This window comes from Rousettus aegyptiacus, unplaced genomic scaffold, assembly GCF_014176215.1.
Source record: "Rousettus aegyptiacus isolate mRouAeg1 unplaced genomic scaffold, mRouAeg1.p scaffold_m13_p_5, whole genome shotgun sequence".
Lineage (NCBI taxonomy): Eukaryota > Metazoa > Chordata > Mammalia > Chiroptera > Pteropodidae > Rousettus > Rousettus aegyptiacus.
Genome location: NW_023416308.1, coordinates 76,889,951 through 76,910,648, shown reverse-complemented (window position 1 = coordinate 76,910,648; position 20,698 = coordinate 76,889,951). Strand labels below are relative to the sequence as shown.

At 51.3% G+C, this 20,698-nt stretch overlaps 1 protein-coding gene across 3 annotated transcripts in view; it reads right to left on the bottom strand.

Annotated features, from left to right (window-relative positions):
• PDE2A (phosphodiesterase 2A) overlaps positions 1–20,698 on the bottom strand; it is a 95,083-nt gene that overhangs the window by 23,561 nt on the left and 50,824 nt on the right. For all 3 annotated transcript variants that reach the window (XM_016157976.2, XM_016157974.2, XM_016157975.2), the window contains 2 exons: positions 6,996–7,085; positions 3,410–3,498 (listed from right to left, as the gene is read on the bottom strand). In XM_016157976.2, the coding sequence (XP_016013462.2) occupies positions 3,410–3,498; positions 6,996–7,085 (179 nt within the window). The remainder of the gene's footprint in view (positions 1–3,409; positions 3,499–6,995; positions 7,086–20,698) is intronic.

Here is a 20,698-nt window from a genome sequence, read left to right as displayed (position 1 = left end):
TGCGCCGTGAGACCCCCAAGTGGCAGCGGAGGGAGACAACCAGCTGGGGATGGTGTGGGCGGTGCCTCCACCGCAGCTGAAAGGCCCCGGATTTCACTGTGCTCAGCAGCGGGTAATCAGAGGCTTTCAGATGGCAGGCGACACAATAAGAAGAGGAAGGCAGCAAGGCAGGAGACTGAAATAGGCTGGGGGATGGAGGCGGAGCACCAGGAAGAGGGAGGTGAAGCCTTGCAGGAAGCCCCTTGCCCAGGCAGCCCTCCAGGACTCTCTTGCCTCCAGCCCTGAGGCCTCTTGCAACCCTTGAAATCCAGAGCTGGACCAGCCCTCAGACGTCAGTGTCCAACCCTGTCATCTCATAGAAGTAAGTGTAGGCCGAGGCTCAGAGAGATTGCACGAGATTACAACTGCAGCCATGTTGCTGTCCTGAATCCCAGAACTCCTGACTGCCAGCCCAGGGTTCTGCTTGTGGGCAGACCCACCCTGGGGGATGCCGCTATGGCTCCGAAAACTTTTCTGAAAATCAGATCCTCCTTAGTGACCGAGGACCATGGAATACGCGTCCTGGAGGGTCCCTGGGCCATGGAAGAGCAGTGAAATGTGGGCTGGTGGAGGTGGAGATGGCAGGGAAGGACTTTGCAGGGAAGGAGACAGCACAGCAAGCACAGGGAGGCAGGAAACCCACAATGCACTAGGAGGATGTAACCGGGCCTCTGCGAGCCTGAGGAATAGCAGGGGCCCTGGCAGGAGGGGCTGCACAGCTGGTGGCCTGCTGTCCCCATGGCCCGTTTCCACCGTGCCTCCCCATACCACCCTCAGCCCAGTCTCTGCCCTTCCTCTTGGCCCTTATCTGTCTTTATGATTCACCTCCACTTCACACCTGCTGCTGTTTGCCAGCCCTCCAGGGTTTCCTGGAGGAGCACCCCCTGCACTGGGCACTGCTGGAGCCTCAGGCTCCCCCTCAGTCTGGGGCAGGTGCCTTGGCCTCCTGACGGGGCCAGAGTCACAGAGGTCACCACTGGAAGGACCCTGTACCAATCCCACTCATTTTCTAGAAAAAGAGACTGAGGCCAGAAAGGAGGTAATTTTCTCAAGGTCATCTACTGAGTAAATGTGTTGGGACTTGGGACTGGAGGGCCACCAGCAGTCTCTGAGCTCATACTGTGTGCTGGGCACTGCGCTGGGCACTCGTCATCTATTAACTCATTAATCCAATAGGTCCTGTTATCTGTGGTCTCCATTCTATAAGAAAACAAGTTTGGAGGGGGACATGGTGAGGCAGGGATGGGGCTGGGCTACAATACAGGCCGATCTGACTCCCATTCCAGTGCTCTTCCTTCCTCAACACCTACATCTCAGCCCTTTGCCAGATGTGGAGAGAGGAGGGCAGAGCACAGATTTCGCCCCCAAACCTTGTCAGCCTAAATAAACTTTGTCTCTGTGTCTGGGATGCCCCTGCTGCATTATCCCTCACCCTCCTCACCTCTGGGCCTCCTAGGATTTCTGAACCCTGTCTCTAGCAGGCACTTACCTTCCCATTTCCACCAAGCTCTGGGCTCATTGCATTGGAACGTTCACTCTTAATTGTCTTTTGTTGTTGTTATTGCTATTGTTGTACCTTTTCCAAAGACTTCACTGAGTTTTAAGTGGTTGGGAGTTGGGGGATTCAGAAAAGGCTGCTGATATAGAAGTTCTGAGGCCCTGCCAGATGCCTAGATCCCAGACCCACTCTCCAGCAGCAGAAAGCCTGAGGTGGGTGTTTCAGGGCTCAGAAGGGGCAGAGTGAACCCTGCAGGATGCTGTTGCCACCCTCTGAGCTCATTTTCCTGCATCCCTCTCCCAGGAAAGGCTTCATGGCCACTTTGAGGAAACTTCCTCATGGGGCAAGCTCATACTAAGCAAAGTTCTTGAGAATTAGGAATGGGGATGCTGGCTTAGAGGAGAAAAGAGGACATTATAGCATTGTTTTTCCTTAAGGTTCCAAAGACTTTCCAGCCTTATCTTTCCATCTTACATACGGGACAGTAGAGGCCAGAGTGGGACACAGCTGGCTTGGTTCACACAGTCCTTGAGGAGAGTTGTTAGGAGATGCTAAAGGAGAAAATATCACCTACCACTCACCCCGTGGGAAATTGAATGGGAGAATAGAAGATGGGAAAGCTCTGGGCTATTGGAGAGGTGCCAGCCCCTTCCATGGGGAAGGGTTGGGGGAGAGACCAGCATCTGGGATTCTAGGATTCCAAGTGCCAAGAGGGGCCTCAGGACCCCCAGCATCCCCAGCATCAGGACCTCTGGCATCCCCTAACAGCAGTTCTTTGCATGGCCTACATGAAAAAGTGAGTGTCGTGCCAGCCTCAGCTACCAGCTGAAAGAGCCCGGTAGTTGGAAAAGCTCTCCCCCAGGGAGTGAAGTAACAACCCCTTTGGTGCTCACTCAGCTCTCGGCTCCTGACCCAGTGTTCCTGGCCCTCCATGGCCCTGCAGGGCTTTGAAAGCAGTGAGCACGTCCTCTGTGCCCTGCCCTCCTGGGGACCAGCACTCCTGCCCATCTATACTTTCTCATCTGACAAATTTGACTTCCCCTCATCGTCTCCTGAACAGCCAGGAGCCAAGAGACTGTGTCCAGGCCTGGCTCTGCTTCATGCCAGGTATGTGGCATTGAAAACTTCTCCTGATGTTTGCCCACCTGGAAAATAAGGTGGCTGAATTCAATAGGCTCAGAGGTGTCAGGGGACCATAGGGCACCGAGCCCAATATTCTATCATAATGAAAACAAAACAAGACATTTAGTATTCATTACGGATAGTTTTAAATGCCTTACATGTGTTAAACTCATTTAATCCTTCCAACAACTCTAGGAGTACCATTATTATCATCATTTTATAAACCTAGGCACAGAGAGAGGTTGAGTCCCTTGCCCTGGGTTAAATAGCTAGTAAACGAGAAAGTGAGATTCAAATCCAGGCAGTTGGGCTCCAGAACTCACAGCAGGACACTCTGCCTCTGAGCAACTTGTCCTCAGATGTAGTGAGTGAGCTCCTACAGGTCCTACATTCAGTGATTCTAAATTCTGTGATTCTGTGAGAACCTTCCAGGCAGTTCTCATAGCTTTCTGGGGTTCTAACTGATAAACTGTAGCGCTGAACTTTTGAGACTCAATTCTGAGGAGGCTGCAGCGATTTAGAAAAGCTCTCTCAAAGAAAACCTGCCTGTTGGCACTTCCCCTGTGCCGTCCACTCCCCTAACCCAGACATTGTTTCTCTGCTCTGTGCTGGAGTCAATGACCCAGCCAAGGAACCGGGTGAATGAAGTCAAGGTTGGGTGGGGAGGGTCACACCGGATGACCTTGGTAGGTACTGTAGGCCTGAGATCCTTGACCATTTGAGAGTGCAATAATGTGGAGGATGACTCACCGGACCTTCCCCTCCTGGGGCAGCTCATGCGGAGGGTCCTCACACACCAGCCGGGACTCCCTGTCCAGCAGGTAGGTGTAGACCGTCTCCTAGGACAGAAAGCACTTGTGAGACCTTGTGGAGCATCCCTCCCTGCTGCCTAGCTCCAACCTATACACAGGTCTGGGTGACAAGGTCACAGGTCCTCTGGGAGTGGGCTCAGGCATCTGTTGATTTAGTCTCTCCAGGTGATTCTAATGTGCAGTTAGGGTGGAAAAACTTTTATGAACTTAGCATCTCACCTTCTCTTATAAGGGGTTCTCAGCAGGCAGTGATCCATGATCCTGCTGGCTTTTCTTACCTATCACCCCAAATTCAAGGCACCAGGGAAAGAGTCTGAAGAGCTAAAGGTGTAGACAAATCCCCCACGTGCACCCCGCGGTGTTTCCTTGCCATGATTCCAACCTCAGCAAACAATAACTGTGTGTCCACTCAGGGTCCTACTGCAGGAGGGGCTCAGAAGGCCCCCAGAAGCTTTCCTCCTATCTTGGAGACACAAAAATACTCTACAAGAAACCGTACACCATGACCCAAGCTGAAACGGCTTCCTGGAGGAAGTGACCTTAAAGCTGTAACTGGAGTGGGTATTAGACACATTCAGGGAGTGGGTGAGACACAGAAGAATGGCTTCTGGGTTGAGTAGCAGGTATGTAGGTGTGAGAGCACTGAACATTTGTAGAACTGGCAGGGAGGGCAGGGGCAGAACGTGGGCTTGGGGTCAATAGGAGCCGAGCTAGAAGGGCCTGTAAACCAAGCTGGGGGAGGATGTCAGGGGCTGCTGCCATGTAGAAGTGGGTGCAGTGAGCCCCGGAAGGCAGGAACAGGTTTATATTTTGGAATGATCATTCCCCAAAGTGAGATCAAAGCTCTGATCAAAGCTTATCAAGTCTTCGGCTTATCAATCTGCCCTCCCTAAGGGTTCAGAGCAGTCTCAACTTTGGCACCAGGCTGCATCTTGGAAGAAGCAGTTGCCCTCACTGACCCTCAGGCAAAAATCCACCTTCCTTCCAGGCAGCACTGGCTACCCGGATCCACCACCAGCTCCATTCAGCACTGTCTTGCCGAGACTCCACTTCCCACACTGTGCGTGACGAGTGAGACCCAGATGCCAGTGCTGTCCAGCAGAATTGGCGCCCCAGTGATGGGACACCCACATGCTCAGCTAAGTATCCTGAGGGGTGCTGTTCTCTTCGCTGCTGATGGTATCAGGGAAGGCTTCTGGAGGTGGTAACACTGGAGCTGGGTGTCGAAGGCCCACTCTCAGTAAGGGTGGAATCTCAGCTGAAGCAGTTGTCAGTTGTCTTTCGCTGTTGTGACAATCCACAATCCCGCCAGCCACATTTGCTCCCAGCCAGCCCTCATCCTCCCCCAAGCCCCAGGAGGTGGCCTAGTCTTCCTTCCAGGAAACCTGAGCAAGACACAGTGGTGGTGTGGGATGGGGATAACAGGGCCTGAGGGGAGTGAGGGGGATAGACGCAGGCCTGGAGCCCACTTGTCCTCCCGGGTGAGGGTCTAGGTGGTGAGTTCAGGGATAAAGAAATCAGTGGGAAGGAGGCCATCCCTCCTCATCTATATCCAGCCTTCCTGTTGTCATCTGGCCCTTTCAGCAGCCTGGGAGGGACCTGTGGGAATTTTCCTAAAGAGGTGGAGAGACTCCGCAGTACCCCGGGTCATAAAGAGAGTCCTGCCTTGTCAGAGAGAGGGGTGGATGATCTGGGGGTGGGGAGGCAGGGAGGACAGCTCCTCACTTCACTTCTGGATGTCCATCTGCCTCCCACCCCCTCACTCTCAGCGCTCTGGGTTAAAATTAGCTGAGTTTATTGGAGAGAAGGAGGGAACCATTTCAGATACATCAGCACCATCTGCATTTGGGGCTGCCTGCCACAATGGGTGCTGATGAGGGAGCCAGGTGCCAATGGCTGTCCTCACTGGGGCGGGGGGGGATTTGGGGTGGGGAGGGTTTAGGGAGACCCCCTTCTCTATCTCTCCCCTTCTCTGGGGGTAGAGCATATCTCCCATTTCCTCACATAGGAACTAAGCCTCCCATGCCATCCAGGCAAAGTCAGGGTTTCCCTAGCTCATATGGGTCTCTCGAATAGGCCAAAGTAGATATTACCCACTGTCCCAGGAACTTATTCACCTGGACCACAGCTGCCTCCAGCTTTGGGGATACAATTAATCTAGTGCAATTATCTATGCTGGCACAACCGAGCACCCTGCCTGTGAAGACCTGGCCAGTCACCTCCTCCCCCCGTCCCACCCAGGACAGCCTCAATGGCCACTGAGGGGCCCAGAAAAGCCTTGCAAATGCTGACCTGCCAACCTCTCCACCTCCTCCTTTTAAGATGTTTCTCCACCTCAGGCCGGATGTTGCCTCGGTCCTATCCTCTTTGGGAGGATTTATTTTCGGGTGCCAACACACCATCCACTTCCTGCCAAATTCATGCTCAATAAAGCCCACTCATTAGCCTTCCTCCTGGGCTCTGACCTTCTAGGTTTTGAGAAGGTAGAGCTGAGAAGAGGAAATGGGAGTGCTTAGGTGCCAAGCTCTACTTGTCCCTGTCATGCTGTGTGACGTTGGCCCTCAGGAAGTTCATCCATCAAGTAGATTCAGACACAATGGGCCCTGGAAGGGGAATCACCTTCTGAATTACTCTTATTTCCGAGATACCCTTGGCTGGTATCTAGAGTAACGTCCCTATTCCAGGCTATGGGAACTGTTTAGCCATCTCCTCCTCCAGGAAGTCTTCCATGCCCCTTAGGTTGGATCAGACGCCCTCCTCAAGACTCCTAGTTTCTCACTTTCCTTTATCTGGCACAACTGAGACACTGCTGCTTTGGGTCTTGAGGGCCAGTTTATCCATTCTACTATCTAAAGGATGAACGGTGGCTATTGGATCCAGGCTGGGGAGTGGCCTGGGGTAGCTGAAGATGGGTACAGTTTCCTCACCAAGACATTCTGGGCCAGGCAACCATGGTAACCAGGTGACCATGGGCCCAGGTAACCACTCTCCACCTACCCCAATTCAACCTCACCCATGGTGTTGGAATGGGCTAGAGAGAACCTTAAAGGTTTCTAGATGTCATCTTATTCAGCCTCCTGTCTCCAGGCAGGACACTTTAACTTGGCACAGATCCATTCATCCATTTCCATTTCAGCACCTCCCAGACCTGGCATCGAGGAAGTTCTTTTGCATGTCTGCTCTCAACCCCTCCTGTTGTACATACTCCAAAGCCCATTTGATGCCATTATGTCCTAATTATCATCCTAGGCGAATCCGTTCTATTATCTGAGACATGTTAGCTCAAAGTCTCCTTCTGTCTCAGACATTTCAGGATTCCTATGTAAGTTCATTCTTTGGGCCTCAGCTTCAGCTCTCTTCTTCCAGAAAGCCCTCTCCAAACACTCAACTAAACCCTCCACTTCCCTGTGAGAGTCCTCTGAGCAGGGACCCTGCCTCTTCATTCCTTCTTGACCCTGTGTGAGGTACAGCCAGGAGTGGGCAAAGGTTTGGGGAGTAGGGGAAATGTGGAGCCAGGCACCTACCACTCTGGGAAGCACGGCCGAGAGGGCCTCCTTGACAGCCCGGTGCAAACCTGCAGTATTGATGACGGAGCCCAGGCTCAGCAAAGCATCCTGGAAGAGAGAAAAGGGCAGTGAGGGCCTTGGTCAGACAGGCCGGAGGCAGCCCCTTCTGAGCACAAACTCCCAGTCTAAACCAGACCCCGAAACTCTAAGATACTGGAATCCCAACATCTGAGTATCTCAGACTCCAACAAGTCATAAGGCCATAGAATGTCCAAGTCCCCTCATCTTACTGATAGGGAAACTAGGACTCAGAGAAGAGCCATGGACCTGGGAAAAAACTCACAGTGAGTCAAGTGGTTAAGTCTAGACTAAATCTCAGGTCTCTTGTCCTTTAGCCAAGCACAACTCTGGCACAGTAGGGAAAGTACAAGCTTCCACATTAAAACAAAGCAAAGTAAGCAAACAAAAAATACCCCAAATTTGAATCTTGGATCCACTCTTTATTAGCAGTGCACGCCTTGGTCAAGTCACTGAGTTACAGTCTTCTACACATAAATTGAGGGCAACTATAGCTATAGATACAGGCTGATATGAAGATAAAATAAAACTGAACCCTAAAAGTGCCTCCCAGATTGCCCACAGAAAGTAGGTACACAGCTAAATATCTGCTGAATCTGGGTCCTACTCACTTTCCCCAGGAGGGAGGTGGTCTCCTCCAGTCTCATTTTTCAGCCTACTGAAGGGCTAGGTTTGGAGTAGCATAAGTCCAAGGGGGGCATGACCCCACAAGGTGGGAGGAACACAGCTGGGCCAGCCTCTGGCAAGATGGGAGGGGAAGGAGAAGTCAGCCTTGACTGCCTCACAGCCTTCTGTCCCAGGAACAGGCCTCATGTCGTCCTTGGAGAGCTGGAACAGGAACAAGAATGGTCCCTGCTTCTTGCTCTATTAGCTTGGCCAGAGCCATAGCGATCAAAGAGAAAGGTAATGGAACAGGGGATCCAAGGCCAAGGCAGGACCATGACTCATACTGTCCACTCAGCCATGCTCTCCCTGCTAGCCTGCTAGCCCTTAGAAGTTCTTTCTGATGTCTTCCCTGTGGATGGTTGGGTCTGTGTTCAAAAAGCAAAGTGATTATCTATAGGATGAAGGAGACAAGGCTTGGCTCCCATTCATGTGAAAGTGATATGAGATTGAGGGTCTTAGAGGGCCACAAACTCATCATAAGCCCATAGTGTAAGTTTGGCTGATAACAATTAAAATGCTAAAACTACAACCCATATTAATAAAGATATGATAACCTGAAAAGAGAAGATGACAGTTCCCCTACTTATAGGCTGATTAGACCATCTCCAGGGTATTGTGTCCCAGGTGAGGACAAGATGAGACTCAAGAGTAAGGAGGGAATAGACCTGCATGTGACTAAGACTGGACAACCGGGGGGAGCCTAGCCTAAAGCAGAGCGGACCCAGGGGTCTCAGTCTTAAACTCCAATCTCTCAGGCTCTCCTTGAGCAGGGGAGCTGGACCTGTGGCCCCAGCGACAGCCCGGAGACCCATAAAGTTTCACAGAAGGCTACCCTTGGCCTAGGGGAATGAAGGACCTTCTTCCAGGCAAAGCCACGCTACGTAGGCAGAGGCCACCAGGAGAGAGGGAAGAAGCGAGCTCCCCATCCCTGAAAGTATGCAAGAATGGGCTCAATGCACATTTTCCAGAGAGGCTACAGAGAAGGAGACCTGCATGGGAGTCCAGACCAGCTCCAGACTTCACCCTTGCATCTTCTTGGCTTCAGTTTCCTCCCCGCCCTACTCCCTTCCAGTCCCGTGTTTCCAAAGTGGGGGGCAGTGAGCTTTCTCCCAGTGTGTACTCATCGGCATTGCTTTCCCCAACCCCCAGCCTCCCTTTGATCCTTCCCAATGCTCAAGGATGAAGACACATTTTGATCTCAGAGATAGGTCTCTGCCCTTGGACAACAGAAGCTGAGGCTTCAAAACAATACCACCCCCAAATTGGATCAATTGTCCTTAGGCGCTCCTCTTCACAGTGCACACACCCTCAGCAGGACACACACCCAGCCACACAGCCACAGGGCTTCACGCCCTGTGGAAACACCCCAGCATGCCTTCAGACACCCTCCCAGTACACACACGGACTCACACGAGTGCAGCTATTTCCTTACGGATTCACAGGGCCAGGGCTCAGAAACACCTGCTGGCATCATATACACAGAGGTCTTTTGAGGTCGATTCTGCAGACTAAAGAGGGGAGGAAGAGCTGATGTCTCATATAACCCTGAAATGAAGTCTGCCAACACAGGCTTCTAAGACTAGGGCTCTCAAGGCAGGGCCCTGGAAGGTGGTGCTGGTTTAGTCTGCTCCTGGATGGAGGCAGGACAGGTAGACAAGCTGAGCACGGAGGGGCCCTGCCCTGCAGTGGAGTTTGATATATGTGTGCTGTGGAAACTGGAGAATAAGGGCCAAGGTGATGGAGTGAGCCCTGATGGAAGGCGAGAAATTTTTCAAAGTTGCAGGCTTGGGACAGCTAAGTTTCTCCATTTGACAGATGAGGAAACTGAGGCTCAAAGAGATGCGATACCTCATTTGTGGTCAGCCAGCCAGTCAGGGCAGATCCAGGTCTGGAACCCAAGCCTCTGGATCTCCAGGCCCTGTCTGGTTCCTGCTCTGCACCCTGCCGATCACCAGCTCCCTCCCCAGGTGGCTTAGAGAGAACAGTCTGTCCTTTGTTCCGATTGGAGGGCTCCTCAACCTGTCCTTTACTTGGATTGGGGGATGTCCTGACCTGTCCTTTACTGGAATTGGTGCGTGCCTCTCTGGCCTTTGTTTCAATTGGTCAGTTTTCTGTTACTCTTCAGGCTAAGGGCAGGATAATGGCAATGAGGGGCGAATGGGACAGGAAACTTGGGAAGAGTTGGGGCAGCAGCAGGGAGGGGGCTTCACATCCTTAGTCAGAGTGGGCTGGATGCAGATATGGCCAATGAAGCCCTGGGCTCTCTGTGCGGCATGCTTCTGTCCATTCACTTCCTGGCCCTGCCCTGCCCTGCCCACCCCAGGGGTTGGGGTGTTGGGTGCACGAACTGCAGCTGGGAAGGACCACTTCATACCTGGCCCTCAAAATGCTCTTTAAGGCTTTCTCAAATGCCACCTCCTCCCTGAACTTTTCCAGATCTCAAAGCAACCTCACCTCCACTGCCTCAACTCAGGAAGGAAATCATTCAAATTCCAAAACCCATGAGGTAGGCATTCAGAGAGCAGAATGGCTGCCCCAGGGAAGGGAGGAGAGAATCAGTAAAGAATGTCTGAGAATGGCAAGTGGAGATATTCCCAGATGGGAGGCCCAGGTGGAAAACTAAGGAGGCTCCAGTCAAGGGCTAGAGCCCCAGGAAACTTAAAAAGAAGAGGAAAGGGAAAGTTCAGATAGAGCTATACCCACTCTCATGCACATCTACACATGTCACACATGTATCGCCATGCATACTGCCCAACATATACGTACACATCCTTACACAAACATGCACACACACACCAATAAAAATGCAACCATATATACAATGTACACACAAATATACACCTAGGCATATGCACACAGACACAGACACACACATGCGCGTGCGCGCGCGCACACACACACACACACACACACAGAGTCCAGGCTCAGGGTGGGGTGAAGGAGGTCACATTTCCTGGCCTCAAAGCTTTTTTCTTTTTTAACAAACATCAGTATAAATGTCAGCATAACAACCAATTTCCCAGACCCCAGGGGAGAATTTGTGCTGTGTAGAAAATAGCAGTAATTTCCAGTCCTGTCCCAAATGGACTACAGAAGCTCTGTGTGGCCTGAGCAGTCCCCTTTCCTCTCTAAGCTTCAGTTTCCTCAGTAAAAATGGATCCTTCCAGTTTTACAACATATAGTTCTATGGTTTTGTGTTTTAGGTCAGCGAAGATGGGTGGATGACTATGTGGATGGATGGATGGGTGGATGGATGGAACCTTCCTGCCTTCCCCAACTCACTACCTGTAGCTCTGTGGTAGAAGGTAGGATCACTCAGCCGTAGACAGTGTCATTCCCCAAGCACTAGTCTTTCAACCCAGGTACCAAGAAAGGGGAGTTTGTTCTATTCCAGCGGGGTGAGGAGCCAGCACTGGGACTGGATCAGGATTTCTGCACTCGTTTGTGCAGGGGAGAGGGTCTGGAATAAATTACTTCTAACTCCTTAACACCTAGGATTGTACAAAGCCAGAGGCTGTGGCCTTATTCCTTCTGGTGCCACCAGCATAGGGACTAATGTCCTTCTTGAGGGTCAGTGTCGCTGTCACAACCTGCTCTCCAGGTCTTGTCTCCATGAGTTTCTATGTCTTTTCCCACCTCCAAAACCACACCTATTGCTCTCCCCATTGCCTGGAACTTAGAGTCCCTCCCTCCCTCTCTGGAGGGAAGCCACACAGTGCCCCTCATGGTGATGACATCAAACTCAATAGTCCAGTAGCTACCAAGACTCAAATTGTGTTACTGGGACAGGACATACATACTGATTCTCGCAACTCTGCTTACGTTAGAGTGTGGCCTGGCGGGGGGCTTTCCTCTTTCTCCAGGCTTTGGTGTCCTCTTCTCTAAATGGGATGAGGGTCCTTCAAGATCCTCCAGGACCTTGGAACCCCTCTCCTTCCCTATTCCTCCTTCCTTCTCTCTGGGGCTATGTCTCTCTCTCTCTCTCAGGCTTCGTCTCTCCAATCTCTCTGAGCGGATCTTTCTCCTCTTCCATCAACGTCCACCTCTTTCACAGGCTACTCTCTTGTCTCACCTCCAAAAGTCTCTCCTCTCCCACAGCCTCTGTCATTTTATTCCTGTCTGCCCTCCCCCACGCATTCCTGTCTCTCCTGCCCACCCCTTCCCTAAACCTCTAAGTATTCACCTTGAGAACTTGGGGAAAAAGTATCTGGCCAAAAATGAGTACCCACAGAATGGGGAAACCCAGAAAGGTGGCCCCGATGGGAGAAATTAAGGGTGCCAAGGCAGATGCCAACTACACTCTTTTGCTTCTTGCTGCTCGTTCTGGTGGGTGATGTATACAGTCTCTTATCTTCCCAGAGAACCAGAACTTCAAGGGTAAAGCAGCAAATGTGTCTCTGTGCCCAGCATGTGCCTAGAAGCCAGATGCTCCATTAGGGTGACTGCAGAATTTCCCCAAAGGAGGCCTTCTGGGGACCCAGGCCAAAATAACCCCAGGCCTCAGACCTCAGCCTGAGACCCAGCACCCCAAGCTTACACTGTGACTCTAATAGCCCTCACAGCATTCCTAGCGTGATAGAGTCAGGAGACTCTAAAAGGAAGTGGGAGAAGCAGCCCTTCCTTCCCTCCTCCCACCACCCACTCCTGCCGCCTACCCAAGGAGCCACTGCTAACAGAAATGGTGCCTTAAATACTCAGAGAAAAGCTTCCCAGGAGTGCTCAGATCTTACAGCTCTGCACCTCCTCTCAACAAGGCTGAGCTGGACCACGGGCAGGAGAATAGGGGAGAGAGGCTTGGAGACCCTTGGAAGACCGGATCTGAAGAAACGAGGGAGACAGACCCAGGCCACAGTTGGACAAGATCGAATGTCAGTGTCCTGCTTGTGTAAGTCATCAGGCTTTGGGAAAGGGAATACACCTTTCTCAAGAACCTACTATGTGCTAGAAGTGTCTTCAGTGGTTCTCAAACTTGACTATGAATCCCCTGGAGGGTTTGTTAACACGCAGATTGCCAGGCCACATCCTCAGAGCTTCTGATACAGTAGGTCTGGGATGAGGCCAAAAATTTGTATTTCTGAAACATTCTTAAATGATGCTGCTGGCCCTGAGACCACGTTTTGAGGCCCAGGGACTGCACTGTCTCCAATCCTCCTACAAACCCTGGGAGGTGCTTGTTTGACAACCCCATTTTATAAGTGAGGAGGAGGCTAAGGATCAGAAAGGAGGGGCCTTGCTCAGGTGAGAATGCCCATCCTCTGGCAGCAAGTCCATGCCACTCTCACCACACAATGGGGCCTCCGCAGGGAAGGTCCCAAAGGAGGGTGCTGAAAAGAGAGAGTGAGGTAGGACAGTGGGGCCACTTGGGACCAGGACACATGGAAAGGGTCACTTGGAGCTCAGGAGCCCCACCCTAAAGGAAGAGCCAGCCCTCCCCCAACCCCCGCCACCCCACCTCCCCTATCTTTCTCTTCCTTTCCTTCCTCCTTTATTTACCCTTTTCTCCTCCCCCACCCACCTTCTCCCTCTTCCCGCCCTTTGCAGACTCCAGCTTCAGTTGTTACTCCAACAGGGCCGCGTCTCCAGCCTCTGAGCCACACTGGAGACACGTGCACTGTAGAATACACCTGAGCCCAGTCCTGGCGCCCCCCACCCCTACGAGCGACCACGTCCCCCTCCGGAGGGCTTATCCTCCCAGTATTCAGAACCATTTCCTCCCAGGCCCCTCACACTTTCTAAGCCAGTCTCAGCTCGTACTCTAGCTCCAGCCTCCTCCAAAAATGACCTCCTGATTGTCCCAGATCCCCCTGGCTCCCTTAAGGGTTAGGTTTGGGGGTAAAGGATGGAAAGGGGAAAGGAGTTGGGGAAAGGAGGTAGAAATTGTGTGACTGCTCAGATCTCTGAGGGCCTGACTCACTGGGATCCTTCAGTCTCTAGAATAGGGCTGGGGTCAGGAAAGGAAGAGATAAGGGAATAGCCAGAGTGAGCAGAGGGAGGGAGGCAATAGCTAGATGTGGGAGGGGCAAGATGGTCCTGGGAGACAGACCTCAGATCAGGGGTGCAGGACAGGCTCGGGGTTCCTTCTGTACTCTCTCCACCTTTGGCTGCCTATCCACATTGCAGAGCCAATAGTACCTCCATCCCATCCCCACTGCCCACATTCTATTCCATGCCACTGCCCTCCGCCCAAGGCACGTCACTAGCATCACCCTTGTCTCTGCTGTCCCAGTCATCTTGGTCAACTGATGCCTCTACTGTTCTTGACTCCTGGCCAGGGGCCTGTGTGGGCAGAGTGAGGCACAGCAGGCAGTCACAAGGAGGCAGATATAAGCTTGCTGTGAGTCAGTCATACCACAAAAGGGAAGCCTGGGCAGGAGGAAGGGGCGAGCTCCCTGTCCCCAAGGGTGTGCAAGCGAGGATGGAGGGGTGAGGTGGAGTGGGGGCGTAGGGTTGGTGGGGATTGGCGGGGTTAGGCTGCCAGGCCAAGGAATCTTGCCCTAGGGAAAGGGCTTGGTGAGCTTGGCTCACCCTAACTCTGTTTTGAGCTCTCTGTTTCTGTCTTAATCTCCCTGGGTTCTCCATGTCTGTCCCTCTTGCTGTCTGTTTTTCTCTGGTATGCCTTCTCCTACAGCCTTGCTGCTTGGTCCCATGCCTGTATTTGGCTCTGTCCTCAGGGCCTGGGCCACCCCAGCTGTTCCCCAAATCCCAGAGGGAGGGGGAGTATGAGAAAGAGACTGGTACAAGACAAGAGTCAAGAAGGGACCCTGGGGACAGGGGCTGGGTAGACCTCAGGATTGGCCAGGGTTAGCCTCTCCAACCCCGAGGGGAGGACCCTGAAGACAAAGTCAGAGCCAGAAGGAGTGGGGTACACCCTTTCCCTCTGCACTGACTTCTGGCCTTCTTCCTTCTCCCTGCCCCTGCAGGAATGTGTGAGTACTTTTTGGTTCCTAAAAATAGCCCAGTGTATTTGGGGTTGGAGTGAGGAATATTCTGGGCAGGGTTCATCTCAAGCATGCCTCTGCCTCTGGGCTCCTATCCTTTAGGTCTCCCAGAGTGGAAATCTCTCTGAGCTGTCCCTCGCTCTCCAACCTTACCACCCCGACCCATCTTCCCTCCTATCTCTAGGCCTTGGCTCCTCCATTTCTATCCCCTGTACTGGAATATCCATTCTTCTCCCTTCTTGTCCTTCCAGGCCTGGCCCCAGTCTGGCCTGCTCTAGTGCCCTGACCCTGCTGTGCTATTCTGCCCCCCTTGGTTCTGTCCTCCAGTGTTCACCTCCCCTGCACTGTTCCTCTGGGCAGATCGGCAAGGGGCTGGGCTGCTGGTCCCCCAAGCAGAGGGTTGGCACTGAGACACAGCCCTTCTCCAGGGAAGGGGACATTGGTAGAAAGGTACTGCAGGCCCTGGGGCCCTGTACCCTGCCCTAAACCCTGGACCCTATTGGTATCTCCATTTCCCCTCTTCAACTTTAGTTTTCTCTCCTACACCCTAGAACAGAAGTTCTCTCAATTTCAGTCTCCAGGGGAAAACCCATCTAGTCTCACCTCCTCCTTGCCTTCATTTTCCAGATGGGGGAATCGAGCCCACAGGAAGGAGAGAGGAGGTGATGGGCTCACGAGCTCACAGGAAGTTGGTCATGGACCTCGGTCATGCTGCGTCATTATTCAGGGTCCCTGTCAGTGGAGCTCCAGAGGCAGGGGCAGGCTCCTCACACAACCTGCCACCCCACCCACTCTGCCCAGGCAGGCAGCCTGGCATCCAAAGTTATTTGCCTTTGGAGGGCCCAGGAAGCCGAAGAACAAACATCCGGAGTCTCTGGAACTTCTACTCTCTCCTCGCATCTCGAGGATCCTGAAGCCACCAAGGGTGCAAACACACACACACACACACACACACACACACACACACACACAGCTGGGTAAACACGTGAGCCCAAGAGATCTTGTGCAATTATTGTGCCTGTGAATCTGAGCAGATCCTTTAGAAGCCAGAAGAATAGGCTAAAAAGATGATTATGCCCCCTTACTCGACCCTATGTAAATTTTGCCTCAAAAATGAAAATTAAAATCACTTTCATATGACCTTTTCTGATTGAAAAATTCTCGATACATTCATCAAAATTAATCCTTTCTCTCACTTTGTGGGAGCTTGCATTTTGCTGGTGACCTAAGTACTTGTGCGGCCTGCCCATTAGTTGTCCATAAGGCATGTCTCTATGGGCCATCATGTGACCACAGCAGAATATTTCCCTTGGGTTACTAGAAGAATGTCTGTGTGAAAGCATGTGAGTCTGTGATTCTGTTGGAGAATGTGTGTGGGAGTGTAAATGTGTGAGCACTCCTCTGTCCCTGTACATGAGCCGTCTGCATGTGCAGTGACCGTCACGGCCTGTGTCCATGCCTATGTGAGCTTGGATATGTTCACTGAGAGTGTAGCTGTGGGGAATTGTGCGTGCACCAATGGCTGGTTTTGTCTCCAAATGAATGGATGAATGTATGGCTGAGGATGTTGGCGTCTGTGCATGCCGGGTATCTGATTCTCCTCCCCCATACACCCCTATCACCTCCTCTATCACCTCCGCCAAACCTGGGCTCACATCCCTATCCTGCCACTTGTCACCTGTGTGGCACTGGACAAGTCTTTTGACCTTCCTGAGTTCAGTTTCCTCATCTATGAAATGGTGCCTTCCCCCAGCACTGCTGAGAAGACAACTAAAAGCATCAAGTCCCACCTAAGCTGGCTCCCAGCAGGGAGCCAGGCCACTAATGTTCAAATTAGATAGAAACGACGCCGACCCTCTGGGCAAATGCAGCCCTGAAGAACGAGGACTGGTGGTGGGGGGAAATGGGCCGGGTGTCAGTGCCGCCCCACCTCTGTTGGAGCCCCTGGTGTAAGCTATAACCTGCAAGGTTAGAAGCAGTGGCCCCGCAGGTGACCAAGTAACAGCAGCTCCCTTTCTTCCTGTTCTCACTCCAGGTGTGCAGCCTGGAACTAGAGGGTTTCTGACAGGGACTGGGTGGACATATTCCATATGAGGCTCTAAAGACACCTACCCCCTCTGAGCTTCCCTTGGGTCTCTGTCCCCTCCACCCACACTCCAACCCTCCTTCCGCAAAGCCCAAGAGATGGTCCTCCTGAAGCCATGAGAGGAACTGAGCAGACCTAGGATGCAAAGATTGGCTAGGCTGGCCTGGCCAAAGGCATGGAGATCTCTTTCTCCCCCAGCCCAACTCCCATGGCAGACAGGGAGACTGAGACATCGAAAAGACCAGAGATCCTCCCAGGGGCACAAGTGAACCTAGTCAGTCCAAGCTTCTCTCTCAAGACTTCTGTAGCTGGAGCTGGGGAATTCCAAGCTTTAGACCCTGTTGGCTCCTAAATGGAGCCCAAGGGAATGGGTGGGGGTCTCAAGAGACAGGCACTTCTAGACCTGTGCCCTCAGCTGTTGGTACCCATCCCCACCCTCCCCACCCAGGCCAGATCCCCTACTGGTGTGATTAACTAAATTATGGGTTTTTTTCTTGAGCAAATTGCATCGGCCTAATTGAATGAGGCTGCAGGAGCCTTGATGGAGGCTGATGGTGGGTGAGGACAGCCGGAGCCTGGGAGAAAAGGGTGTGGGAGCAAGTTGCGGGGCGGGGGCACTGACGACACTGAGCAGGGGACAGAATGGGTGAGAGGGAGAGAGGAGGGCTGTGGGAATAGGAGAACATGACATCACTCATTCAGTACATCCTTTCTGCTCCCATCACATTAGGCGCCTGGACAGTGGGATGTGAGGATTGCTGCACCCCACGAGACCACTGAGCATTTACATAGTGCCAGGTGTTTCATTCATTTAAAAGCACCGTTCCGTGTAACCTTCCCAACAACCCCATTTTCTACTTGAGGGAATTGAGGCTCAAAGGTAAAATGATTTGCTAAATGTCAGAGCTAGACAGGGCTGTTTGACACCAGTCTTTGCTCTTATCCGGCACTCACAGCATCCCATTGACGTGCTCTCATCCTGCCTCCAGGAAGCCTTCCTGGGGAGTTCAGAGGAAGACCTCACGCCAGTTCTAACTTGGGCCCAAACACCATTTCTGTCCCTATCGGGCATTTCTCCTCATCTGCTCTCCCTGTGATGTCTGTCCTCCCTCTGTTGGCTAGCAGCTGAGGCTAGGGCTGATCCAACATGGATCACACACACCCTCGTCACCCACAGCACACCCCAAAACCCTCTCACTCCCACAGCGTGTCCCACTCATCAGCCCAGGATGATACGCAAAGACGTGATGACTGTTGCTTTCGTGTGACATGTTCCCCATACTCAGTGGCACACAGTCATTTCAGGGTGTCCACAGGGTCACACATCACTGGTGTCACAGGGCCACACGCAGTGAAACTATCACTCTCACCCTCGTTCCGAGTGCCCCATCTTCAGAATCACGCACCACACTCCCCGTGTCCACAGTGTCACCCGCACACAGCATCATTTACACAGTTCCAAGCTGGTTCCGTCACACTGTCACGTTTCCGCATCATTTAGGACCTTTTGTCCTTAATAAAATCCACCTTTGGTGAAATGATACGAAGTCTGGGATTTACTTTAAAATATTTCAATCAGCACAGCAACCTACAGAATGGGACAAAATATTTGCAAATCATATGTGATAAAGAATTAATAACCAGAATATACATAAAAAGTCTTATAACTCAACCCCAAAATAAACAAACAACCTGATTTAAAAATGGGCAAAAGACTTAAATAGACATTTCTCAAAAGAAGATTTACAAATAACCAACAAGCAAACGTAAAAGATGCTCAACATCACTAATCATTAGGGAAATGCAAATCAAAACCACAGTTAGTTACTACCTGATACCCATTAGTATGGCTGCTATTTAAAAACACATACACACACACACACACACACACACACACACAAAATAAACAAAAACCAGAAAACAACAGGTTTGCTGAGGTTTGGAGAAATTGGAATCCTGTACACTACTGATGGGAATGTAAAGCGGTACTGCTGTTGTGGAAAACTGTACGGTGCTTCTCAAAAATTAAAAATAAAGTTACCATATGATCTAGCAATTCCACTTCTGGGTATATAGCTGAAAGAATTGAAGCAGAATCTTGAAGAGATATTTATACACCCATTTCATAGCAGCATTATAAACAACAGCCAAAAAATGAGAGCAACCCCAAGTGTCCATCAACAGATGAATGTATAAACAAAATGAGATCTATATGTATATGTGATAAATATATGATTCCACCACATATATGATGTACCTAGAATAGTCAAATTCATAAAGGCAGAAAATAGAATGGTGGTTGCCAAGGGCTAGGGGGAGAGGAAGTCGTTTAATGGGCATAAGTTTTGTTTTGCAAAATGAAAAAGTTCTGGAGATTGGTTGCATATCAGTGTTAACGTGTTTAACACGACTGAACTATTCACTTAAAAATGGTTAAGATGGTAAACTTCATGTTATGTATATTTTAACACAATTAAAAATTTTTAAATAAATTACTTTAGGAAAGAAAAATGAAAAGGAAAGGGGGGAGGGGTGAGGAAGAGGGATAGATGAACTAAATGTAGCCAAATCTCGTTAACTGTGAGATTTGGGTGACGGACATGTGGCAAATTTATTATATTATTCTCTCTACTATTGAGTGGGTTTAAAATATTCCATAATTAAAAACATTCTCCCTTGACCTCATGCTTCTTTGCAGTGGCCACGCCCCTTCTCTGCATCCATCCACAGCCAAACATCTTCAAAGGGCTGACTATGCTCTGTCTTCTCCTCCCTCGTACCCCTCGCTCAGGCCATCTGGCTCCTGGCTCCACCCTGTCACTGACACAGTTTTTGTCAGGCAGACTTATGCACACGGCTCAGTCCAGCACAGTCTCCCCATCCCTACCTCGCCGCGTGGTGCAGCAGCGTCCCTCCTCTGTGGAATCTGTCCCCTCTCACTCGGCTTCACACTCCTGGTCTCTTCCACCTTCCTGGCTGCTCCTCCTCTGTCTCTGCCGCTCCTCCTCAGCCTCTAGATGATGGAGTATGTGGGGCTCCGAGCTTGGGCTCAGTCCTCACCTCTTCTTTCGCTATGCTGTCTCCCCAGGTCATCCTAGCCAGGTCCACGGTTTAAGAAACCAGCCATGCCTGCAGATTCACAAATATATCCCCAGCCTGGCCTCTGCTGCCCACTGAACATCTTCACCTGGATTTTTGACTTTTGTCCAAAACAGGTCTCTTCATTTCTGCCTCCTCTTTCTCTCCCATCTCACTCTCCTGACCTTCTCCCCGTCTTCACCCATCTCAGTAACATCTTCATCATCCCTTACTCGGATCTGTCATTTCTATTCCCCAAATATCTCCAAAGTTCACCCATTTCTCTCAAACTCTTCTGCCATCCCCTTAGCCTGTGTACCACCATCTCCTGCCTGGGCTGCAGTAGCCTCTAACTTGTCTGCCCGCCTCCTCTCAGCCCCTCCAACCCATCTCCCGCATGCACTCTGCAGCCAGAGCAATCTCAGAATCATAAATTGAATTACATCACTTCTTTGCCTGAACCCACTGGGGTCTTTCCATGATAACATCATACACAGTATTATGTGCTCACATTTCACTTTGTCACAACCATCGCACCCAACATCACGTATTCAATGTCAGGCTCAGGGTTACACAGTATCTCACACTAGTTTCCATGAACTTTTGGCGTCACTCAGAGCCATACCCTTGGTTATACACTCAGCCCCATTGTATGACATGCGTGGGGCACAAACTTGGTTTCACAGTTCAGTGTCAGACACTTGTGCCACAAACTCAGGACCACACCTGTTCTTGCAGTGCCATTTGTCCGTGTTTACGTATTTGAGCCTCATGGAGTCACACACTTGGTATCAGTCAGCGTCACACGTCGATATACACAGTATCACAATGTCACACACTCCATGGCACATTCACTGTCTCTCACAGTCTTTGAC